The 26,509-nt window shown below is 48.0% G+C and overlaps 1 protein-coding gene across 2 annotated transcripts in view; it reads right to left on the bottom strand.

The window, feature by feature from the left end:
- Positions 1 to 1,765: 1,765 nt before the first annotated feature.
- Positions 1,766 to 26,509, bottom strand: part of TBX5 (T-box transcription factor 5) — a 45,191-nt gene continuing 20,447 nt past the window's right edge. Inside the window, exons 8-9 of one of the 2 annotated variants that reach the window (XM_068563503.1) lie at positions 11,646 to 11,872; positions 1,766 to 2,431 (exon numbers count right to left, since the gene is read on the bottom strand). In XM_068563503.1, coding sequence (XP_068419604.1) covers positions 1,851 to 2,431; positions 11,646 to 11,872 — 808 coding nt within the window. In that variant the 3' untranslated portion in view covers positions 1,766 to 1,850. The remainder of the gene's footprint in view (positions 2,432 to 11,645; positions 11,873 to 26,509) is intronic. The other variant, XM_068563504.1, reaches the window with a different exon arrangement.

Raw genomic sequence — 26,509 nt, 5'->3', positions numbered from 1 at the left:
TAAATTAACTCAAAGAAGGAGATCCTTCAGGAAACCAAGGATTAGGTGTTACGTGTAGTATGGCCGATATCATTTTTTGATCAGCTGGGATTCCTGATGATTTTTCCTTTCCGATGCCGACCCAAATTCAGTTAAAACAAGTATCTCCATTCCAGAGACCTAAACCAGTGGGTAAATGTACTCAGCTCCATTACACTCAAGTACAGGATTCCAAATACCCCTGAGAACAACCAGAGAAAGCAGTTTCCTCCACCAAATTTCCTCTCAAATCAGTCCGTCGAAAGAACAGGGGAGAAAAAAATGGGTGTTCAAGTCCCTGTACTTTTGTAAGCACATGGTATTTATTAGGCATTAACTGGCACACAAATATACGAAACGAGTACTTAATTCTCACCCCCCCCCCACCTTAGCAACATAAAAAGACATAATCGAATAGACACTCACATGACAGACACACGCCCTCACGTACTTGAACATACGCAGTCTCACATATTACCCTGTTCTCTTTATTAGGGTCAGTTAAAAACAAAACAAAACTTTTTTAATCAAGAAAGCAAAGCACATTTGAAAGAAAAAAAAAACCAAAAAACGCAAACTTGGTTTTGAGTATCAATAAAATTAAAAGCTTTTGGCCAGCTCCCATGCTGGATTTCATTTCAGGTTATTACTTAATTAGAACTCCTATTTATAAATAAATAGTACCAGTAAAATATTACATCTGAAGAACCCTGCAATAACATTTTACTTACACACTTTTTTTAATACTGTTTTCTGCTTTCAATAACCACAGTTTTGGCCTGCATTTGGTGCTGGTGTGATGTCTCTGGAGAAGGCTCCTCAGTAAGCACGTCTGGCTGCTTCTTTAGGATGGTGGCCTTTGCCTTTGTATCCAGATTGGGTCGGCAGTGATGGAGGTTTGGAAGCTGGGGGCTGGCTTTGTTTTTTTATCAGGACGAATATTTATTTTGGCTTTTTCACAACTCTTGTCAGCACAGAGCTTGCGCCTTGCTTATCGCAGTTCTGCCCGCATGTAAACCGGGGCTTTTTAAGTTTTTCAAAGCAAGCTTTCCGGTCGGGAAGCTATAGGCCACGTTTTAGCAGGCGGGAAAAACACGGAGCCGGGAAGACAGGGAGGGCCGAGTAAGATAGGATGCCAGATGGAGTCTGGCGTTACCCTGACTCCACTGGTTGGTAGCAGGCGAAACTGGACTTCGTGAGGATGGGGAAGGGAGGACAAAATCGGAGACACCACATGGCAGAGGTAGGTAATTTCTTAGTCAAGGCGGAGGGTTGCGGATTTAGGTTTGGGGGTGGAGGAGTATTTGAGGGCAACCCCACAAATACGTATTTTGAAACATACTTGCCTCAGACCTCCCCCACAATAAGGGACTGGGTCCCGTTAAGAAAATGGAAAGAAAAAAAATATATTATTATTTATTATATAACAACGTCAACATTAACACCAAGACAGGGAAGGACTCTTAACTATGCATGAGGATCAAACACTCCAGGAGGCAGGACTTTCTGGAGACCAAAAGAAAAGAAATCAAGGAGGGCATCTGGAGGTGGTGTGAATGTGGCCGGTTGATGAGTGGGGTTGGGGGGGGGGGGGCGGAGACTCATCTCCTCTTGTCGGTTTTTTAAGTTTTGAGACAAAACAAAGTCACATTTTTTGAATTGTGGTTTCAAGCGACTGATTACATCAGTGTTGGGGCAGGGTGGGGGGTTCTCAAGTGCAGACGTGAACATGGGGTGAAATGAGACATCTCGTCCGTGGGGTTCTCCCTGCGACTGTCCCTCTCCCTCTCTCCCCTCCCTCTGGAAATGGCAGTGAAGGAGTAGGCCTCGCCTTAGCTGCTGTCATTCCACTCTGGAACCATGCCGACTCCGTGCACGGCCGAGTGGTACTGATGCGGGGACAGGGTCCTTGGCACGCCGTGAGAGTACAGGAACTCCGACGCCTGAAGGCTGCCGGGGGACTGGAGGCCAGTCTGAGGCCCACACTGCCTGACCACAGGCTGGTGGGCCATGGAGGTCTGGTGCTGGAACATTCCCTCTCCGAGCTGCGGGGAGCCGTGGTTCGCCATGCCAGCCAGCCGGGGGACCAGGGGCCCCGAGGTGAAGTGAGCAGAGAAGTGTTGATAGGGTAGCCTGTCCATGGGCTGCACGGTGGTGACCGTGCAGCTGCTGTATGAGGACATGCTGGGCCAGGCGTTGCAGCTAATGTCCTCCAGGCTGGGCACGGGCTCGCTGGGTGGCACGGAGCTGGCATACATGCAGGCCTGCCGCTGGGCTGACTCTGTCCTATAGGAGGCACCCAGGCCCTGCTGCTGGGGGTAGCCGGAGCGGTAGAACGGGTCCTCTTCACTGGGCGACGTCTCCATGTAGGGCTTCTTATAGGGATGGTCTGTGGTGGAACATTCTTCATCTGCTGAGACAGGAGGACAGACACCCGTGAGGCCAGGATCAGCCACCCCATAGCTCAAGGCAGAGACAGCCATTTGGCCCAGGGACGGAAGAATTAAGTCCGGAAGATGGTTAGCTCCAACCTCCATTCTGATAAAAAGGGGGTGGACTGTCACGGCTAAGACTTTGGGCTACGGAGTTCTAAGCAAACAGTTTGACCTTTCCAAGCTCAGTTTCCTTTTCTTTTTTTTTTTTTTAAATAATGTTCAGTATATTCCCTCAATAGAACATTAATGCAATCATTAGAAAGAATGCTTTGTATAGTTTCTAGTAACCTGGGGAAATTGAGCTCAGTTTCTTCATCTGTAAAATGGAAAGGGTCATGACAGCACCTTCTAGAAAGGGAAGTGTTGACAATGAAATGGGAAAATATAGATTAAATACTTAGTCCAGAGCTTGGTACAAGGGAACACTCAATAAATCACAATTATTATTATTATCTTCCATCCTCCCCAGCATGTGAACTTCATGAAGGCAAGACATGGTCTGGATTACCCATCACTGTATTCCCAGAACCTGGGACGTACCTAGTAACAAAAATAATAACAACAGCATCAACAATAACAGTAAAAACACATACGGCATTTACTCTGCCTGGCACTGTTCTGAGTACTCTCCATGAGGTCACCCGTTTAATCTTCTCAACAACCCCATGAGGTGGGTTCTCTCAGTATCCTCATTTTACAGATGAAAGGAGACACACAGAGGTCAAGAGACGTGCCCAAGGTCTTATATGGCTGATAAACAGTGGAGCTAAGGTTAGAATCCTAGGAATCTCGTGACAAAATTCCTGTTCTTCCATGCCAGGCTAGACAGAAAGACACGCAGCAAATACTTGTGCAATGGATGGAACAGTGGATGGGCAAGTGGATAAATGGATGGGAGCCCGAATGAATCCCCAAGTCCTTTCCTGATGCCTTATGTGAACAAGGACCCAGTTACGATCTGTTGAGTTGGTACCAATTAATGTGTCGCTGTTTCATCGCTGAACAAGTCACTTCCCTTCTGTAAGCACTCATTAATCCCTAGTGGAGAGCAGTAGAGAGAGTTCTGTCTCTGAAAGAGGGTCTTCCTTAACCACTTTGAGGTCACTGACCCCTCTGGGGACTAACAAAAGAGCTGGGTTCTTTTCTCTCCTAGAAAAATAAACTGAAACACGAAGTTTTGAGAAGTGTATGTATAGACCAAAGCGATGCACACAACCTCAGGGGGCTCAAGGACTCCCTAAAATGCAGACCTCAGGTTAAGAAACTTAGACATGCATGAGTCTGAATCCGGCTCTTTTACTTAATGTCGGTGTGACACTAGCAAGGCATCTGCCATCTCTGGGACTCATTTTTATCACCTTTGAATCAGAGTTAGCAATACTTACCTCACTGGGCAGCTAAGGAATAAAATCGAGCATGTAAATGTCCTGATATCCATCACCAAGGGCAGCTCTTGTTACCAGGGTAACACCACCTGTGTCATGGCAGACCTCGTCTGTAATAACACACCTCCAGGTGTTTCCTTCAAGGGAAGCAATACTTGGGAGTTTCTACCAAGATGTAAACCTCACACAGATTCATTCCTTGGCTGGAATTTTACTCCCCAAACTGGAGATTTTTCTTTCCTCACTTCCAATCTCTTTCTAATGAATAACGTTAAGAAATATGCCTGGTCTTCCCTGGTGGCGCAGTGGTTAAGAATCCGCCTGCCAATGCAGGGGACACGGGTTCGAGCCCTAGTCCGGGAAAATCCCACATGCCGCAGAGCAACTCAGCCCGTGCGCCACAACTACTGAGCCTGCGCTCTAGAGCCCACGAGCCACAACTACTGAAGCCCTTGTGCCACAACTACTGAAGCCCACGTGCCTAGAGCCCGTGCTCCACAACAAGAGAAGCTACCGCAATGAGCAGCCCGCACACCGCAATGAAGAGTAGCCCCCGCTCGCCGCAGCTAGAGAAAGCTCGCGTGCAGCAATGAAGACCCAATGCAGCCTAAAGTAAATAAATAAATAAATTTATTTTTTTAAAAAAAGAAAAGAAATATGCCTGAGTTTGGCAAGTACGAAGAAAAATGAAACACTGGGACAATCCCACAACTGTCACCACTGTGATGGTTGATGGCATGTGGGCAGGACGCAGGACTAAATAAGGGAAGAAAGAGGAGCTATGATTTATTGAGCACCTACTAAGTGACCTGACTCTAATCTCCTAGAGTCATTCCTCAAGGTGGCTGCTCTCCCTCTCATCTCTTAGAGGCAAAAACTGAAGCTCAGAGAAGTGACTTGCTCAAGGCCATGCAGCTGGGAAGGAGCAGGGGCTGGAATCAAAGCTGCGTCTGCTTCACCTTGCCGACCACACCTTGCCTCCAAGCTCCCTCGATTTCTACTACGCAACGCCACTCACTCAAGTCACCCAACAGATACTGACTGAGCCCCTACCAAGTGCCAGGTGCTGGTCAACTGGTAGTTGCGGTCCTGCTCGGCACGCACACATCCTTGGCCCCTCTCCATCCTCCCCCGCACAGGGGCAGGACCTGTAAGGGCAGGAGGCTGACACTGTGTGAAGAGCAGGTGGTCCTTGGATGTAAAGCTCCAAGTCAGTCATCCTCCCCACAGGAAGCCCTATGGCTTCACAGTGGACTATAAACCAACAGGTGTGGGTTCCACCAAACACCTCTACTGGCATCATTCTCCGAGTGATACCCCCAGGTAAGTCAAAAATCTCCCCAAATAACACATATCTACATGAAGGTTGTACCCACCTAACTTATTTTTAGCTAGACCCTTTCTGGGACACATCTGGGACCCATAGGATGCCCAAACATTGGTCCAAAAAAAAAAAGTGAAAAATGCAGTCATCACTCTTCCAGGTGTTCTAGCTACATGATGCCAACCATCCAGATGTTTGAAGACATCCAGATGTTTGAAGACATCCAGATGAGCAAGTGTCCACATTTTTTCACTTTTCAACCGGGCGTTTTGGGGGCGTCTTAAAGACACTGCTTCTCTCGACTTATTTCTTTTTTTTTGTCCTGGCCACCTCCTCCCTTGATTCCTTCCCTCCATTCTTCCTTCCACCCGCCCCCCAAGATCCATAAATCTGAATGTTCCCATTGTTGCTGGAATCATAACCTTTGGGTTTTCCATTTAACCAGGGCGTTCCCCTTTTCCAATAATAGAAAGTACAGCTGCAGGGTACCCTTGGCAAGAGGAAAAAAAAAAAAAAAAAAACAAGGCAAACTAACCATTCCCGAGTTTCTGATCCCCTTCCAGACTGGTTACAAGTAAAAAAGGAAGAATAATATGAAAAAGGCCAGAGCACATTTTGGAAAATCGTAAAATTACACACTCCAATCCTTAATACCCCAAAGATCTGATGCAGAGTCCTAAGAAAAACTCAATGCTGGCTTATTGATGGAAACAGGACGTGAGCATTCTCCAGTGCCTCTTGGTCCGCATCACACTGTAAAGAAATTCCAAAGCCAGGATCCAAATTTCACGTCGGTCGTGATAAATGCTTGGGATGTAATCTCTGTGTTTATTTTCGTGATGGTTTGGTTTCTATCTTTTTATTGGGAGCCTGATAGCTGATCAACAGCAAAGACCTCTGTCCCAGCTGAGTCCTGTTTCTCTTCCACGGTTGGGGAATGGGCTGTAGTCAAGGGTCAAGTCCTCAATCAGATGAGTCCACGGCTTGGTTTCAGAAAGTTGCGTAAGGGTGGTCAACTATATTAATGTAAAGTCCAGAACCCAGAGGAGCCTCTTGGACAATAGTAAACCTCTTCCTGATTCTGACCACTGATCACCACATAGCAGTGTGAAAACCCCTGATGCCTTGCGTGTTTCCAGATGCTGTCGATTCTGGATAAAGTGACTTTAATGATGAATCCAGGACACAGATCTCAGGGCACAGTTATGTCTCTGACTCACTGGCTACGTGACCTTGGGTGAACCACTGGACCATTCCAGTCTCAGTTCTTGTTTGTACGTGGGGATAATACCTAAATTTCATGTAGGAATTGAGATAATAACAGTGCAATCTAGTTTCTATTTTCCTTGTACCTAAAGTAAGTATTCAAATCCTATCTGCCCAAGTAATGTGGGTCGACTCTGTTTTCCCTCTTGGAAGATTGGCGAGATGGCTCTGTGAAGGTCATCCAATACTTGAAGGTGTTTGGGTGGATTCCAGGGCTAGAAAACTCACAGAGCTGCTTTCAAGTCACTGATGCCATTGAGTAAATATTGTCACCATTCCCAAACGGGTCATTTCCGTTGCTGATGGAGTTCATTCAGATGAAAGACCGTGGTGGAGTCTTCACGGACAGAGCCCCTGGAGGTAGAGCAGTGAGCACCCACTCCTTAGCTGAGTGACCTTCAGCAAGTCAGAAGTAGGACTCTAATTCAGGCCTTTGGACTCCTTAAACAGTGCTCCTTCTGCTAGACGGCCCCAACCTTTCAGCCTTCATGCAACCCACTGTGTTCAGAGAGTAAGACAAGGCGGTAACCTTGACACTTATGGATGGATGGATGGATGGATTTGTGTGTGTGTCTGTCCCCACGCTGTTAGCTCTTAACTTGGAAGTGAAAAGAACTGGGATGGTATTGTGGGAAGATCCTAGATTGGGAATCAGAGGACTCCAGTTCAGATCTCAGCCGCTATCTGAAGCCATGAAATGTACTGACTTGCTTACTATCTGTCTCCCCCAGTGAGAATACACGTTTCCTGGGATCAGAGACCTTTTCCATCTTGCTCTCCCCTTGTCCTCAGCACACAGCACAGTGCCCAGTACAAAGTAAGTGTACCGTTAATATTTACTTGATGAATGCATCCCAGATCGGCCACTCACCAGCCACTTAACCTTGGGAATCCGAGCTCCTAGTCCTCTATTTCCCCCCCTGCAAAATGGGGATGGGAGGGCATCTCCCATGGCTCAAAGATTGCAGTGAGGATCCAGTGAAGAAAAGGAGGTAGAATCGCTCTACAAACTACGGAGACTGAGAAGATGCAAAAACCCTTTACTATATCCAATTCCCTCTCCGTACCAGTGCAGAAAATGGCTTTGCTAAAATCTTTATTTGGGTTGCCTTTGGTTTCTAATTGTGGGGAGGGTAGTCAGGGTGGGTGGGGGAAAGAAGGACAGACAAGTGCTCTCCCAGGCCCTGGGGTCCTGGATTTGATTGAGTGGCATTGATAAAAGACCTTCCCAGCTTTTTTGGCTCCAACCATCGGGAGAGATAGTTTGGAGACAGCTGGGTCCAAACACAAGGGGCCCTCTGGCCGGCCTGGCCCTTTGACATTTCATTGGGGCTGCCTCCTGGGCTGGCTGGAAAGGAGACAGACAATGAGGGGAAGTCAGATAGTGGGGCAGTCAGGGGCCGGGGTCGGGGGAAGCCACCCATGGAGTTATCACTTAACGGGAGTCCCAAACTGGAAGGAAACCTCGGCTGATTCCTTATCACTTTACAATGGAGGCTGATGATGAATTGCTTTTTGTCGTCTCCGAGGCAGGCAGGCAGGACAGACCGAGCTTGGCTGGAATGTTCTCTGTCCCTGGGAGCTCGCTTTTGGGGGGTGGAGGGAGGTGAGAAGGGCAGAGGTTTCTGCAGAGGTGAACAGAGAGCCCTGCACCCCAAGTGCACAGACCTCAGCATGTATGAATTTGGGGCGGAGTGGCTCACTAGCTGGGTGACTCTGGGCAAGTTTCTCAATCTCTCTGAGCCTCAGTGCCCGCACCCGTGAACGAGGGGCAAGTCTTCACCTTGTTATCTTCAACCAGTCACGAGGTCCTGACTCTCCCGACATCGCCAGCTCTTCTCCGCACACCCTGGCCTGAGCCACCGTCATCTCACACCTCAGAGCCTGCAACAGCCTCTGAACGGGGCCCTGGCATCAGTTCTATCACAGCAAAGTGACTGCCTCAAAACACAACCTGAATCTTGCCACTCGGGGGTTCAAACCCCTCCAATGGCCGCCCATCGGTGTTAGGCTAAAATCCGAACCCCCCAAAATGGCTCACAGGGGCCGGTGTCGTGCTAGTCTCTGCCTTCCTCGGCAGCCTTCCCTCCCATCACCTTCCCCTGCTCTGTGCTCCAACCACCCTGGCCTTCTGTCCCCTGCCCCAGTGGGAGCGGGCTCCCCATCTTCCGAGGGGCCGCACGCATGCTCTTCTCAACGCCTGGACATCCACTCGACTCCCCAATCTCCTATCCAACTCCCACTCTCCACAGACCTCAGCTGAAATTCTTCCCTGACGCCCTACCCTAGTCCAATCGATACCCCACTTTGCTTTTTGTTAACACTTTCCGTATCTCTGTGATAGCATTCGAGCATTCGATCACCACTGTCATCAAACAAATCTATAGTGAGTCGTTTCATGTGTGAGCTGCCTGCAACCGTGTGAGTTTCCCAAGGGCAGTGCTAGCTCACGTTCCACACAGGACTTAACAGGTACCAGGCACTGTTTTAGGTGCTCTACCTGGATTATCTCATTTCATCTCCTAACAACCCTGCAGGGTAGGTGCTACTGTCATCCCCATTCTGCAGAAAAGGCAGTTGAGAAAGCTGAAGCAACTGACCCATGGTCACACTGCTGGAAAGTGTCAGAGCTGCTGGAACATACTGCAACGGACCAGCCACTGACTCGAGCTTCCCCAGGGGCCACCTCGAGTTGATCCCAAGTTCACTCGAGGACAACACCCCACGCAAACCAAGTGCTCACATCACCCAAAGAGGTTCATCAGGCTTGCATTCAAAGCCTGCACCCTGCATCCTCCAGGAGCGGACTTACAAGGACGCTGCTGTAAATACTGAACTCAAAACAGCGCCCTGATTCTCCGTAACTTCCTCCTCTTCTGCTGGTCTGGCATTAATTTAATCGAAAGAACTCTTTAATTCAAACCTGGTGAGCTCTTAATCAGCATGTTTGACCCAGCCTCAAGAGCAGATCTCTGGTGGACGATGAAATTTGGAGACCGTAGCCCATAAGCAAAGGTAATGGAGGCAGATAGGGCGGTGGTTCAGGGCCCAGGCAGAGTCTGCAGACCAGGCTTGGGTTCAAATGCTGCCTTCAGGAACCATTAGCTCACAATTTTCCCTCTGTGGGCCTCAGTTTCCCCGTTTGTAAAGTGGGTTAATAAGAGTCCCTACTTACTAACGTTCTTGAAAAGGCTGTGGTCTGGAACCTAGGCAGGGCACCCTTAAATATAATGTAAAACAGAATCTCTGTGCAGGGACCTGTGTTTCATGGGACATTCTTAACCCCTGCTTGTGCCTGAAGAGGCATGTTTGCAGGCATCTGGTCTCCAGCCCATCTGGCAGCGGTCGTGCTGGGAGTTGGGCCAGGGGGCCTGATGGGGTGATATTGCTCAGGACTTCCAGATCCAAGGAGCTTGGATGGGCTTCAGGTAAGTCTGGAAAGCTCAGTCTCACCCAAGTCAGCTCCCCAGCCCCAGGCTTGGACCCATGATAGCTCTTCCCTCTTTCAAAACGTGAGTTTGGTAAATGCCAAATCACCAAACCGTGTTCCTTTCCTCATGTCACCCCTGTTCCAGAGAAAGCTGCCAAAGCATCCTTTTCCATAGGTTCTGGTTAGTGAGTTGTTGGGTTTTGTTTGTTTGTTTGTTTGTTTTTTTAAAGAAAGTCCATGGGGGACTGCCCTGGCAGTCCAGTGGTTAAGACTCCGTGCTTCCACTGCAGGGTGTGCGGCTTCGATCCCTGGCTGGGGAAGTAAGGTCCCGCATGCCACGAGCACAGCCCAAAAAAAGGGTCCAGGCACCAGGCACTGGGCTTTGACAGGCGTCATGTTGGCTGCTAGGGCTGTGAGGTCCAACAGGCCACTCTAAAGACAGAGCCGTGGGCCTGCCGGACCGAAACAGGGCCGGTTTATTAAGTCAACCCTGTGCTGAACACAGGACAAGCATGATTTCATGACATCTTCACACCAAGTCTATGAGACAGGTCCAATCACGGGCCCGAACCTATAGATGACTTTTAGTGATGTTTAGAGTATCTTTTAGTGATGTTTGCTAAGTAACTCGCCCCTAATCATAAACATTTGAAAATGGCAAAGGTAGGATTCATCTTGCTTTTCTGACTCTGAAGACCATGGGCGTAAGCACGAGGCTGCATGGCCCCCTCCCCCCTTATGTCTGTTATCCCAAACCTTCACCTAGATGAGCAGCCTTCTCTTCACTTCCTCCCAGGACTCACTTTCTGGAGGGATACCTGCCACTTATTCCTTCATAGCTGTCACCCAGCTTACCAAGCACCAACTGCTCTAGGGAACTTAGCATCATTTACAAAGCGAGAAACTGACACACAGCAGGGCTAGGACGCCTGCCTGAGGTCACACAGGAAGCTGGTGGCAGAGTTGAGACTCTAATCTGTTTCTCTGGTCCCACTGCCCGCGTCAACGCCTTTGATTCTGCCTTGAAAAACTGCCACCAGAAATTTCCTTCCTTAACCTACCCTCTGGACTCAGATACCTTAGGAAAAAATCATCCATTTCTCATTTGGCAAAGAAAACGAGGTTGTGTCTCAGACAGCAGTCTAGTAGATTTAAAGAAGGGATGCACAGGAGAGAAAAAATCTATTGTGATTTTGTTCTCTCCCTCCCTGCCTTTTTCGGTATTGATTTAATCTGGAAAGGAAAGAAGAGCTCAGAATCCACCTGGGAGAAACCCTGCACGTGAACTAAAGGGCACATCCAATTCCAAGGAGGTTCCCTGGAAGCACACCCCCTGACCACCAGTGGCAACATAAACTCAGCTTTATTCTTTTGGGGCAATACTTTCTCTTCAGCAGCTAAAAAGAATGAGGCCACTCTAAGTTCATGAAAACATATCTACGATGCATTCTAAAGTTTAAAAAAATGCAAATTGCAAAATAGATGCAGTATGATAGCAACTGTTAAAACTAAAAGCAAAACTCTTTGTATTTGTGGGTGTGTGCAAGTGTAAATAAATAAATGGGTCTGAACATTTCAAATAAGTTTTCCCCAAGGAAGGGGGGGGGGGGCATGTCAAAGGAATCTTTAGCTCTACTTGAATGGTTTGAATTTCTTACAATCTCCATGTAGTTTTGTATTGCTTACATTTTAAAAATAAATACACGTAGTTATGTGTACTTTTTTTTTCAAGGAAAAGAAGGAAGAAGTACAGACAGTGGCCAGGAGGGCAGGGCTGTCACACTCACCTTTCCTCTTGGTGCAGTGGTAAATTTGGCCGTGCTCCTGGGGCAGCGGGTACGGGTTGGGTGGGGGCAGGAGGTCCTGGGAGGGGCCAGACACACCATTCTCACACTGGTACTGGGACCCCAAGTTGGACGAGGCGGAGAGAGCCCGAGGCTCACTGCTGAAAGGACTGTGGTTGGAGGCCACTTTCTGTCTCACTGTGCTCCTGGGAACCACGGGATATTCTTTACTGAAAGAGAGAAGATGCGAAGTAACACTGGTCAGTGGCCTGATAAGAGATTCTTCCACTGGCTGAACCACAGGGTCAAAGACTCTCCCAGAAAACTCACAGAATATGAAACAAAGGGATCTTTGATGAATGAATAGATCCAGTTATACTCAAGTGCATCCAATGCATCCTATCCTATACGTATATATTTAGTCACCACATTTTCATGTCTTATACATTAGGCAAGTAGATTTATGAACAGTTCTATACATATGCAGAAAGGTAAATGAGCACCCCCAGTTGAGAACCCCTCTCAGCAATCAATAAGCACACATGGCAGTTGAAATATTTTAACCTATTCTAGACGTCTTTGAATTCCCTAATTCAAAAGCTAAAGAGCTGAGAGCTCACTGAGACTTAACTTCTGGGTCTCCATCTTTAACATGGGGCTGCGGCCTTTGCCCAACATTAGTAAAGAATGGTAGCTGACCACCTGGGGTAGTCACGTAAGAACCTAGGTTACCCTAATCTGAATAGTTTGCTCCTTGTGCCTTAGACTTTCCTTTTGAGTTGCTGTACTTGTCGCCAATGACATAACACTTAACCTCTCCGTGCCTTGGTTTTCCCATCTGTAAAAAAGGGATAATAAAACCCCCCAGGTTCAAAGGGTTATTGAGAGAGGAAATTAGTTAATACACGTGAAAGGCTTAAAACGGTGTTTGGCACAACAAATGGTAGCCATCAGCACGACTGTCACAGTTTTGGAGGCAGAGTAGAGGGAGAGAGAGAGAGGGAAGGAAAAGGAGAAGAAAAAGGAGGACAAAGGAGATAGAGAAAAGAGCATGGAAACTAAGACCAGGCAGATGCAAATTCAGGTCCCATCTCCACCACTTACAGACTTCTGGACCACAACCTTTCTGAGCCTCAGCTTATGATGCCATAGGTAAAGCCTCCTCCGAAGTGCTCAAAATCTGGTCCCTCACACTCTTATGATACGTCCTCCACATTCCCTTCCCTTCAGCTTTCAGACCATTTTTTTCCTCCTAAGAGTTTGAGAAATTCAACAGAAACCTCTCCTGGAAAGGAAGAAAGTGGTGCTGAGCATCACAAGAGTCCCAAAGGAAGCCAGGTGGGTGGGGGAGGGATCAGAGTGAGAGTTTGCAAAGGAGCTGAGAGGAGGGACAGCTCAAAGATAACAGGGAGAATTGAGAGAAACATCCGGGGGGGATAAGAAGAGAACGGCCCAACCCATAATATTCCCACATGCACAAAGAGGAGGGGGCTGTCAACGTTTGGGATGGGGAAAGGAAATCTTGTTCAGGAGAGTAACTAGTACAGTGTGTAGGCTGATGGAAGGGTGATTTGCCCATCTTTTCTGGAAGGCAATATGATATCACCCTTTTTTTTTTTTTTTTTTTTTTTTTTGGCCACGCCACATGGCTTGCAGGATCTTAGTTCCCCGACCAGGCATTGAACCTGGGACCACGGTGGTGAAATTCCCCGAGTCCTAACCACTGGACCGCCAGGGAATTCCCGAGAGCATCCATTTTTAAAAATATACATGGGCTTCCCTGGTGGTCCAGTGGTTAAAACTCCACGCTCCCAATGCAGGGGGCACGGGTTCCATCCCTGGTCAAGAAACTAAGATCCCGTTTGCCACAAGGCATGGCCAAAACAATAATAATAATAATAATAATAATAATAATATACAATAACATGGAGCGAGCAATCCCATTACGAAGGATTTTCCCAAGAAGCCATCAGGTCAGTACCCAAAGACGTAAGTATAAGGATTTTCTCTGCAGCACTGTCTGTAACAAGGGGAAAAAACAGAAATAACCTAAATGTCCTCATTAATGGTAGCGTCAACTTTGATAGAGCTAAACGATGGAATATTATGCAGCCTTGAAAAGGATGAGAAGGCTGGATATGCACAAATTCAGAAATCTGTGTGAGCTGAATTAAGTTAAAGAAGGAGGAAACAACATGGTCTGGATTATGAAATGAATCCCAGAGGTTCCCTCCAGAAGTTGGGGTTATGGGAGACCTTTTAGATCAACTTATTACTTTCTGCACGTCTGCACGGCTTGGCTCTTTTTACAGTGAGCGCTTACGAAGTTTAGATGAATACTTCCATGTTGAAGACAATAATTACTATTACCAGTTATTAACAGAATTATTATATGAATTATTAATATAATAATTATTATTACGGTGGAGCGGGAGGACTCGTTTAGGAGGAATACACAAATAAAGGAAGCGCGTACAGCCTCCCGGAGCGACGTATGACCCTCCAGGCTCTCCATCCATACTCCCCCCATCCCCACCCACCGCACCACCGCGCCTGGCAAAACGCAATGGAAACAGAGCTGAAACTCCCAGGGGGAGGACCTGCTTGGCTGGAAAGCAAAATGAAAATGAAGTTGAAGATACTCCAAGTTTCCCCCGCATTTCCCCCAAGATGGGTCCCTAGAAGTGAGAGGGGCAGAGCAGGATTTGAATCCGATCTCCGGTCATCTGTGGATCCAGCAAAGCTGCTAGCGATACCCCTCAGGAAATATCCCTTCTTCACGCAACCCACAGAAATGGGTTCTCCAATCCACCAAGTCTGTAGCACAGAGCTCAGCTAAAGGTCATAGAGTTGGCAGGTGACCTAGCTAAGCCTCAGTTTCCTCATCTGCAAAATGGGAGAAATACAGAGATAGTTTGGAGAAACCACAGCAGTCAGCCCTGAGTCCCCCGGACACCTTCCCTTCCCTGATAACCCACTGGGCTGTGATTTTTACTTGAGTATCTAAGAATCAGGGTATAGTGGGAAGAATAAAGGTGTTAGATTCAGGAAAATATATGTTCTATACCAGATGTACCATCTAACAGCTGTGTGATCTTGGACAAGACACAATCTCTCTGAGCGTCAGTTACCTCTCAAGATTGTTGAAATTACCCAACAGTACACTCTAGAAAATGTCTGGCACATAGTAGAAACTATCACGACTGCCGTTACAAAATGACTCGTGCTTTCAGCCCATAAAATTTCTCGGGAGGGAGCAGTGCCATAAGCCTGTCTCCTTAACTTGGAGATCTTAACTTCGGGGAAAAACTTAGGGGTGTAAACTTAGATTTTCAAAATGATGTCTTTGTTTTCACTAATCTTGAATTGGAATTTAGTATTTCTTTCTGTTTGGGTGTCGGCAACAAGCCACGGTTCGGTTAGCAGCCCTAGCGACTGTCATCAACAGAAACAAAATAGCTTCACATCCCGTTGCAGCTGTATGTGTCTCCAGACACCATTTATGCTCATGATGACTACAAAAATACAGTCGTTTTTGACCTGCCACTAGATCCTGTTACTTAAGACGTTCATAAAGTGCGCATACTACTATATCACCATTTAGAAAAGATTTTGACAACTGTGTTTTAATATAACTGGCTTGCTTCCTTGGCAATCGATGCATCTTATTTTACACATTTAATCAGATTATTCTAAGAAGTGATCCCTAAGCTTCACCAGACTGCCAGAGAGGCCCATGGCCTTAAACAGAGTAAGAACGCCTCTCTAGAAGAAATATGTATCAGGAGATCCCGAACTTAGCTGTGATTTTTGCCATGAACCAACTGTTCTTTAACTTATTCCATTTTTAAAATGAATTCTTTATCTAAATATGTTTTGCCTCACTCTGAGTAGTAATATCTATGAAATTAGGGGTTTGTGGTACTAGTTATAGTTATTCTAATGCAATTTAAAGTAAATACCTATTAAAATCAAAAGGTAGACCTGAAATTATCTTACATTCAAAGAGCACTACACCTAGCACATTTTGAAGAATGCTGCATCCGCCCACTTCATCCTCTCCATGACCCTGTGAAGTGGGTACTGCTTTAGTTCCCATTTTACAGATTAGAAAACCGAGGCCCAGGCAGATTAAATAACTTGCCCAGGATCACAGAGCTACAAAGGGACACCACCAGATTTCTAACCCAACTGTCCCCGAATTACTTCTAGCCAATCTCCTACTGACTTCTTTCAATTTTAAAACATAATATGCTTTTGGGGGTGCGGGTGTTTGGGGCCCAAGACTCCTCTCTCACTTCTCCCATCCCTCAGGGGGATGACCATCTCCACCCTGGGCCCCTGCCTTTGTCATCTGAAAGTACGTCAGAGTAACCAGGCAGGGGACAATGGAGTGTCTGCCAAGTTTCCATGAGGCTACAGACACCCTCACGACACCCAGGGGTCTCCTAGCCCAGCTTCCCCGTGGCCTGTGTCATCTCAGAACTAAAGCTGGAGCCATCCTGAGCAGCTCCACTGCTCAGACTCTCCTTCTGGGGCCAGGAGGCTGAAAGGAACGAAATTAGCTTTATAGTTCTCCCTTGGCTGCTGAAGCTACGTAATGGAAAAAAAAAAAAGAAGAAGAAGAAGAGGAAGAAAAATTATAATAATAAAAAAACAAAGAAGTTGTCAAATCTCACTGGCAATTCTATTTAGGTCTTGCTTTAGTTCAAGTACTGGACTGTCAGAGATCCAACAGGAAGGGGGGAATCTCTTTTAGTTTGATATTCTTAATGGGGACCGTTATTTTTTTAATTAAAGAAAATAACTCTTAAAAACTGTTGGCTGAGGGAATTTACAAGAGAATGTATCAATGGACTCTGTGGAATTCTCCCTTCCAGCACTGCCAAATCGCAAAATTACTCTCTGGAAAGGCCAAATTCTGCTTTTGATTACTAACACTCACAGAAGTGGGAAAGGCATATTATCCCAATAACCACTTGTCCCTCTCAGTTTGTTCCTCTCTGAAGAACTTGAAACATCATTCCCACCATCAATCACGCACATCTTTCTTGATGCCTGAAATGCAACATCCCCAAATCCATCTGACAGGTGTCAAAATTGAGGCATGGAAGAGTAGAGTGACTTCTCAATCAGGATGGGGTTACAGAGGCAAAGAGAAGAAAATGGTACCAACAAACAACATTGGCATCTTTTTTTTTGGCCACAGTGCTTTCGGGATCTCAGTTCCCTGACCAGGAATCGAACCCATGCCCTTGGCATTGAAAGCGCCAAGTCCTAACCACTGGACCGCCAGGGAATTCCCGGGATTGTTTTTCCTGGGCTCATCAATGGACCAATCAAAGGAACTCAGTGAGTAGCAACACAGCAAAAGCCTCTAAAGTCCCTGTGATGAGAAGATAGACTATTTTCCTCCACAGTTGGAGAGCATCATTGAAGAATCCAGGACACCAGAGAATTAAAGTGAAAGTTGAAAAGCCCTCGTGTGTCTGGGAAGAGGGCAGCAACTGGGGACTGTTTTTCCACCATCCTCATCCTCATCTTCCTCTTCATCATCCACGTTGTTCTCTCTGTACGTCCTAATGTCCCAGCCACTGTACTGGTTGACTTACACGCTTTCCCTCACCTGATCCTGGCAAGAATCCCATTTCATCAGTATGATTAGATTTACTTTAGAGATAGAGAAAATGAGGCTCAGAAAGGTTAAGCAACTTGCCCCGGATCACCCAGCTAAGAAGAGGTAAAGCTGAGCTGCACTCCAGGTCAGGGTTATTCCAAAGCTCTTGCCAACTTATGCTTGATAATAGGGAATTGTTGCCTTCCCATCGCTGCTGAGATGACACAACCATTCTGTTACATATGACATCCTCCTCTATGATGCCAGAGTTAGATATTGGCTACACCAGGCACCATCAACCTTTACCGGTCAAACTGTCAATCAATCCTGCTTCACCAAATGTCAAATCCCACCGCTCTCCGCTGTCTCCTGCAGACACGGACGCGCTCTGCCCAGTCTGGACACCAACCAGGGTCCTGAGTACCTCAGCTCGCCCTGGGTGTCAGGACTGCAGACCAGCTTCTCCCCAGCTCCGCCTCCCTCTCACATTCTGTTCCACGTGAGCGGATGCAATGAATGACACCATTGTCGCCGGGTCTGGGTTGTAAAACGTTACAAGGGAATATTGAAATCCACGGCCAAATGGCGTCGCAGCCTGCTAACGAACGGCCCCGAGAATGTTTTCCACTGCAGCCGACTGAATTGGCCTTTTCACGGGAGCAGGTGGCAGAGGTTCTGGGGTGCTGGGAGGTTTCGGTTGTTGTTTTCCCCTGGCGAGGCTTACTCAGTTTCTGGCAGCCTTTCTCAAACGACTAAAGCCGCGCACTGGGGCAAGGCTGGGGACTGTAAGATCTCTGTTCTCCAAGAGCAAATTCCTCCTCTCACTAGCACTTCAATCTGCTATTAAAATGAAAAGGGGGGGCCCCAAAATCCCATGAGAGCCTTCCCGGTTTATTAACTTTCTGATACGCTTGGGGAAGCGATTCTGATCTAACGTGTGTGGACACTCAAGGGACAGGAGGCAGCTCACCCCAAGTGGGTTTTTGCTCTGCAAATAATGAATCACTCCCTCCTCCTTGTCTACAAAGTGCTTCTCGACCGTTTTATGACTCAGATCTCACCACACCAGTGAGCTGGAGAAAAGCACGGTGAACGCTGGCTGTTCCATCTCGCTGGCGAGGCCAGGGGGACACAAAGAAGTAACGTGAATTTCCCACCATTGATTCAACCAGGGCTGTCTGATGTAAGGGACAGCAAGAAACTCAAAGACTGGGACTTCCCTGGCGGTCCAGTGGTTACGACTCTGAGCTTCCACCGCAGGGGGCACTAAGATCCTGCATGCCGCATGCCGCATGCCGCGCCAAGAAAAGAAAAAAGAAAAAAGAAACTCAAAGACACTGCCCTCTCTAGCCATGAGCACCCACCATTTATGACAACTTTGGTTGGCAACCTCTTAAATCTCTATATAAGTTCATACCAGGGTGGTCATTTCAAGTTGCAGCTCTGAAGTCAGGTTGTGTGGATGTGCCTTCCTTTGGTACCCAGTCACCAACTTGGCCACTGTGGGGCTGGCTAAGTTCTTCCTTTCTCTGAGCCTCAAGTCTCTTGTCTGTAAAATGGGAATATCAGATTCACCGCCTCTCAGGATGGTCAAATGATACAGTGTTTGGAAAGGCTTAGCATATATTTGGGACACACTGCTCAATAGACACGAGCTTATAAACCACACAATTATGTTTTGAAGCAGAAGTTCTTATCGTGTAAGGGCTTCAACTGATCTATGAATTGCCCCCCCACCCCGCCCCGCAACCCCTAATATCAGATGAGTAGAGCTTGTCAGTTTTTCTAGGGAGAGGTCCATACTTGCATCGGTTACTCTGAAGGGGCCTGAGATTCACAAAAAGGTTTTGAGTAACACTACAGAAGCAGCTCCAGAATCAAGAGAAAAATCCTGGGGCTTCCCTGGTGGCGCAGTGGTTGAGAATCCGCCTGCCAATGCAGGGGACACGGGTTCGAGCCCTGGTCCGGGAAGATCCCACATGCCGTGGAGCGGCTGGGCCCGTGTGCCACAGCTATTGAGCCTGCGAACCACAACTACAGAAGCCTGCGTGCCTAGAGAGAGCCCGCGCAGCAATGAAGACCCAACGCAGCCAAAAATAAATTAATTAATTAAAAAAAGAAAAAAAGAGAGAGAAAAGTCCTGGACCAGTTATGTGGATGACTCAGGATATCTCCCTCTGTCTCAGTTTCTCCCTTTGCAGATGGGGATAACAAGGCCCCCGTCACAGTTGAGTTGTGAGCCCCAAGGTAAAAGCTGGATGTGAAGCTACAGTCATGAAAGATCAAAGCAAACTAAACCTGTGGCGGGCTCTTAGTAATAGTACATCAGATAGTATTCCCAGGTATCTAGTACTAAATTGAAGAGCTCAATACTTTACTGATTTTAGTTTTAGTTTAGTTTTGTTTTGTTTTGTTTTTAATGATCTTGGAGGGAGAATGAGAAGGTAGAGGGATGCCTTCTGAGGCTGGGCCTCAGTCCTTCTGGAAGCCAGAGTGCAGAGGGACCGGGACTAACCTGGGACAGGGACCTTTCTGAAACTGCTTCCTGTACTCAAGGGGTTGTGTGGCCTCCTGTGTTCCGAAAGGAAGCACGGGGGCCCCTTGGTCATATGCAGAATGACCGTCAGTGAAATGATGACCTTGACAAAGTCACCCCAAAGCAGCCACTTCTGCAGGAATACTAAATGTTCTGTGGACTAATATACAAGTCTGCCTCTCCCCCTTAAAAAAAGACCAACCAACCAAAAAACACCTATGGGAGGATGGGTCTCTAGGAAAACAATTTCCTAATGTGAGAACGTTAACCGCTATGATGGGACAGTTGAGAGACAGGGCTTAAGGTGGGGATGGGTAGAGATAGGGAAATCTCTCCAGAGAAGTGAGTTTCAAACTTGGCTGCATCCTGCAGTCACCTGGGGAATGTAAATACTGATGCCGTTGTTCTGCGGTGCAGCCTGGACATTGGGAGTTTTTAAAGCTACCCAGGAGGAAAAAGCCTTAAGCAAAAGGGTAAACACTGTATGATTCCTTTTATATAAAATTCTATAACAGACAAACCTAACCTACAGTTTGAAAAAATCAGAATATTGACTGTTTCTGGTGGGGAAGTGGAGGAGGAATTAACTGGGAAGGGGCGTGAGGGAACTTTCTGGGGTGAAGGAATGCTCTATATCATGATACGGGCTTGGGTTTCACGGGTATGGGCATTTGTCAGGAAGTGAATGGTGCACTTAGTTGTGCATTTCACAGTATGTAAATTTTACCTGAAATAGAGAATCACGAACAAAAACTGAATCCTAGTTAATGGTATGCATGCTGAAGTATACAAGGATGGAAGGTACTCATGTCTGCAACTGAGTTTGAAATGCATCCAAAAAAAAAATAGTATGGATGGATGGATGGATTGGTGAATGGATAGACTGGTGGGAGAATAAATGTATGTATGAATTGATAGATGGAGAGATAAATGGATAGACTGGTAGGTGTATGGATGGATGGACAGATGGACAGATTGGTGGATGGATGTGTGACGGAGCAAACATATAGCAAAATGTTCATTGCAGACCCTAATCAGTGGGCATATGGCTGGTCACCATACAACTCTTCCATGTTTTCTATATGTCTTACATTCTTCATAATGCAACACTGGGACACACTCCAGGAACTCCTAATGTTCAGCCAAAGTTGACCACCAAGTAGAGAAAAGGGTTCTTTTTTATAAAACGGCCCAGCACAAGAGCTCTATTTCCAGAAAATAAGATCACACATTACCTGCATGTCTTTGCTCATTCTGTAGGGCCAAAACAAATTATCCAGGTGTGACCAGGGGACCCTTCCATCAGATAACTTGCTAAAGGGCAGTTTCGGACCCCTTCCCTAGAGCCACTGATTCAGAACCTCTGAGGTGAGACCCAGAAACCTGCTTTTTTCACAAGCCTCCCCACCCCCAGCTAATGTGATGTCTGCCAAAAGTTTGAGAAGCACTGCTTCCATGTGGTTTGCCCTTAGACACTATCCCTGAAGAGCAGGTTCACTGGGGCAGAGGCTGGGGAGGGCAGGGGTGGGTACAATGTTGCAGATGAATGAATGGGAAACCTTAAACGATGGTAGACATGATGGACAACCAGGACTCAGGATGGGACCCCTTGGGACAAACCTCCATTCACAAGTTAGGCTGGCTTGGCCTCCCAAACATAACCCCCCTCTTGTTTTACATAACTTCACAATTTCCTGAGAGAAGCCACGTGCCTAGTACAGCAAGAAGTGGGGATTTAACGCCATCTCCAGAACACTGTCTTGGAAATCACACCTCATTAATTGGACTTCCCCATCACCTTTAACCACAAGCATGAGAATACAAGAGCCCTGAGCCTTTCATTTGAAAAAGGCCATCTGAGGTTAGGGAGCTGAACATTCATCTGAAATCAGGAAGGAAGGGCTGGCAAAGGAGGGACAGCTCCAACAGAAGGATTTTAAACTTTGAAGGGTCCCAGACCCCATGAATCCCTTGAAATTCTTTGACATTTTTTTCTATTTATATATTTTGAGTTTTTCAGTGTTCCTTGCTTTAATCAGATTTTCCAACAGGATCTTAGATTCTGATTAAGAAGCCCCGCCCTAAAGGTAGAAGAGGAGGAGGTGACACGCACCGCAGAGGTGGGGGACAATAGTGGGTTTCTCACGTGGGTGGGCAGAGACATCCACGTCCTGGGGCTGACAATACCAACCTATTGGCTCTACCTGGGACATCCTGGGTTCTAAGCTTTTCTATCTGCTCTCTGGTTGAGAGGCTCAAAATCCAGGCCAGCCAAACAGAGACTCCAAGTACCCCAGCTCTGGAGATGACTTCCTGCGAAGGTATCGGCAGTCCAGTAAAAAAGTGAGGCAGGAGAGGCAACCGCAATTCTCCCACGAAGAGCTCTGAAGCCCCCACTGCTGCACTCTGCTAGCCTCCCAATAATACTCAGTAAATGCTGTGTATGCCCCAGAGACCAGGCATTGCTCACGGCCACTCTGTGTGCATTAAAGCAAGAAGTGCCCGAGGAAGCACTTTGCTGCTGTTTGTTCAGATTCTGGGGTTTGTCATTCCAAAAAGACCAGTGGCGGCCTGGCGGGGCGGAGGGGGGATTCTCTCCATCCAAAAGAAACAAAGCTCACAGCCAGGCCTCTGCGCCTTAACTGGCAGTCAACCTGGCCTCTGGCTTCACGAGGCGAAGGATCCCATCTCAGCACCTAACATGATCCAGGGTCACTCCAGGCCAGGGACCGTGCCAGGCACTCCTGGGCACACTGGGGCAGTGTTAAAACATGTGGGCACACTCCTTGACCCTCCTTCTCTCTAGAGGAAGGATCCCTGCCCCTCCTCCTGGAATCTGGGTCCGCCTCAGTGAGTCCCGTTCAACCAAGAGAACGCAGCAGAAAAGACACTACAGCTTCCCGAGGTCCAGTGAGCAAAGGCCCTGTGGTTCTCCAGGGGCAGCCTGACACCACGGAGGGAGTCTGATTCCCCACAGGTCACTTGCACACGCTCCAGTGAACAACCCAGATGGGCTCCCAGCCAAAAGCCAGAGTCAATTGCGGGTCTTGGGGTGTGCCAGCTTGGACGTCCAGCCTCGTCTGGCCTTCAGATACCTGCCCCGTCCCCACCAACACCAGACGGCGAGCAACAACTGCCCAGAGGTATCCTTCCCAAATTCCCGACCCACAAATCCTGAACTAAACCAAAGTGTTTCCCTGGGACTTCCTGCTTCACCTCATGCATAGTGACAGCAAGCGATGCCTGGTCTTTCCACCATAAGTAGCACTTAGGGAGCATTCCTGAGGGCTAGCGGGTTGCAAGTGGATGAAATCTGGCGCACTGTGACAGCCTCTGAGCTCCCCATGGAAGGACCGAGGCGGCCTGTACCTCCTCCCCCTTGAGTGGGCTGTGGAGGCGTCGGAAGCTAAGTGCTAGAGCTCTGGCTGTCCCGGATTTAGTCTCACACACACACACAGCTGATGGCACAGCTCAGAGCGCAGGGCTTTGCAGCTGGTCCATGTGAAATTGAGCAGTAATTTGTTTCGTAGCAATAGTAATTAGGACGCCCGCTTTACCTCATCTCATCCTTGCAACAGCTCTGGAGGTAGGTTCTATAATTATCTCCCATTTTACAGATGAGGAGATAGAAGCTCCACGGAGTAGGGGAGCCCCGGGGCTAATCAGCGTGATAGCCTGGACCCCAGCTCCAGAGCCTGCTTTACCATCAGTGGACCCTGCCCCTCGATGCATGGATTCACCTTTGCATCCCCGGGACCTGGCATAGAGTAAGCCCTGAATCAATGTGTGTTAGCTGGAGAAGCAAGCAACAGATCAAAAACTGAATAAAAGAGTGTCTGGGCCGCAGTTTCCCCTTCCACAAAAGGAAGAAGTTGGGACCAGATGCCACCCCCCGGGATCCCTTCTACCTCTAGAACCCCACGCTTCTAAGGAACGGTGTTTGTTCCCTGCCATAGTGCCACGCCAGCCGGCTTTCAGAGATCTTTAGAGTCTGACGCTTCCTCCAGAGCCCAAGACAGGTAGCTCTCGGTCCATTCCTTCCCTGATCCAACCCAGAAAACCCTTCCTCCCAACAGTTTCAAATCCCATTGCTGGGGCAATGCCTGGATCCCATCCTCTCCATAAAGGTGCCCTCCCCAACCCCAGGGCCCTGGCCTTGGCCCCATAAGCCAAGGAAGTTCCTGTTCACCTTTGACAGTGAAGCTCCCACACTTTCTCATTAAGGTGAGCATTTATTTAGGTGCAACTCCCAGATTTCTGCGATGTGCATATCACCTTGACAATGTTCACCAGCTGTCCTGCCATTTAGTTAATATTTTCCTTAAATAATCAGCCTTAACTTTCCATCCTTCCTCCCTCCCTCCCTCCCTCCCTCCCTTCCTCTTTCCTTTCCTTCTTCCCTTCCTTCCTTAGAACTTAGTCTCGGGGACTTCCCTGGCGGTCCAGTGGTTAAGACTCTGCGCCTAGTGGGCACAGATTCAATCTCTGATCAGGGAACTAAGATCCTACATGCCTCACGGCGTGGCAAAAAAAAAAAAAAAAAAATGAACTTAGTCGCATTCTAAGCAATACCGTCTATGAAATCAGCCTGATGCAACTGTGTGTCTGCGGGCAACCTCTAAAATCATCTCACCTCTCACCAGGGGAGGGGACACTGCAATTTGGGAAATACTGGTTTTTAGGGATAAGATGTTTTTAAGCCACAGACTAACCTTTCAAAATAACCTTGGCATGTACTTTAATCAGCCGGCTAGAGGCAGGATTTGTGGAATGATTTTATTTTCTTCTTTGTGCTTTCCCTTCGCGCCCCCATTTTCAGAATAAGCAGTTACTACTTCTGTAACTAGAAACCGTACATCAATGTTGGAGAACTAAGACACCCTCTGCATGTTCCAAACCCAGACTGCTGGGTGAAGAGAGAGGAGGGGGCGGTGAGTGCCCAGACATTGGCCAAGCTAATCCAAACGTTATTTATGTGGGATCACTGCGAGTGAAGGCTCAACCCTCCTTAACCCCACCCTTCTCCCTTCGTCCGATTGTTGGAATTAGAGGAAATTTCATTCCTCCCGCTTTGCTCCCTGAGCCAGCTGTCACCGGGTGTGTGGGGGACAGGAAACAGGATTACAAGATCAACAGTGAGCCTGCCGTTCCAGCCAGGCTGTTATCACAGCCGTCTCCGGAGAGCCATCTTCCCCACTTGTCACTACCTACTGCGAGCTGGGAGTTGGGACCACAGCCCAGAATAAATTCTGAACAAGGGCAAAACTGGGAGTCATGAGGAGTTTTCCCCAGCTTGGATCATTTTTTGGAGTGTGGTCTAGGAACCAAGCACTCTTCAGGCATTTTCTCCTATAATTCTTACAAGAACCCTAGAAAGGGGAAGCTATATTTACTTATGCCCATTTTACAGACGAGGATACTGAGGCTCCGTGGGGTGAAATTGCTTGCCTGAGGTCACATGCCGATAAACGCAGAGCAAGGATTGAACCCAGGTTTGTCTGACTCCAAAGCCTATTGGAGCCTCTCTGCTTTGCTCCCTCTCCTCCCCAGGGGCCATCTCTAGAGAACTGCGCGCATGACCCTGTCCACTCCCTGTTCCCCAGCACAACTCCTAACGCGGCCACAAAGACACACGTGGCTCGGAGGCTGAGAGTTTCGATCCAACACGTCAATCACTGACTCCTGAGGACCAACCACCTTGCCTTCCTTCCATCTCCAAGGGCCTACCCGGAAAGGACCCCTCAGCCAATCTGCAGTAACTAGGGGATGGTTAGGGCAGCCCGTTCAGACCAAAGTACAGTCATCTGCCTAAACATCTAACCAGCCGTGTTGTTCAGAGCTGTAATAGAGAGTCCCCAGGATCGCTGACGTGTGAGCTCTCAAACACCTGTCCTTCCCCACCTGCCTTTCCTTTGATGACCATCATCTGTCCAACCAGCTTCCAGAGCACAGGGCCCGGGCCTGACAAAGGAAAGCAGTGAGGGCTCTTGGGAATAGACACACCCTGACTACGCAGTCTGTGGCCAGGGGAAGCTTCTTGGAGGAAGAAATAGCTACAAGGAGGCTTTAGTGATGGGCAGGAGGTGGAAGAGGAGGGGAGAAAGACAGAGGCGGACCAACTGTGGTGTTCAAAGGGCCAAAAATAATGGAAAGAAGACAGACTTGGAGCAGCTCCTTCAGCATGATTGAAAGGGAGAGGGGACGCTGGTGAGCAACAAAGCTAGGGGGCGTGGCAAGGCTGGATGGGAAGGGCGTGGTCAACTACACCAAGGAGTCTGGACCTGACACTGAGAGCAATAGGAGGCCTGGGAGTGTTCTAGGCTGTGCAGTAAGCGTGTCTGATTTGCGTTGTACAAAGATGTCTTTGGCAGCTGCCTGGAGCACGTCCGGGAGGGGAACAGAGCTGACGTCAGGTCTAAAGAGGTTAGGAGGCTGCAGCAGGCGAGGTTGGTGGTGGCTGGAATAGGCAGCCTGGATGGAGAAAGGAGGCGACTTGAGAGATATGGTAAGAAGGTAGCATCAACAGGACCTGGTGACTGGGTAAGATTGAGGGGGCGACTCGCAACACCTTAAACCCATGATCCCACCTGCTCTTGACCTTGTGGGAAGTAGGGAAGAAGTGGGAGAGGGAAGAAGGTCTTCAGTTGCAGGCTGGAACCAGTCCCTACCTGCAGGAGGACCAAGATGACACTGTCCATCAACGGCGAAGCTGCT

The sequence above is a fragment of the Eschrichtius robustus genome, chromosome 14 (assembly GCF_028021215.1).
Source record: "Eschrichtius robustus isolate mEscRob2 chromosome 14, mEscRob2.pri, whole genome shotgun sequence".
Taxonomy (NCBI): Eukaryota; Metazoa; Chordata; class Mammalia; order Artiodactyla; family Eschrichtiidae; genus Eschrichtius; species Eschrichtius robustus.
This window is presented reverse-complemented; position numbering and strand designations above follow the sequence as displayed.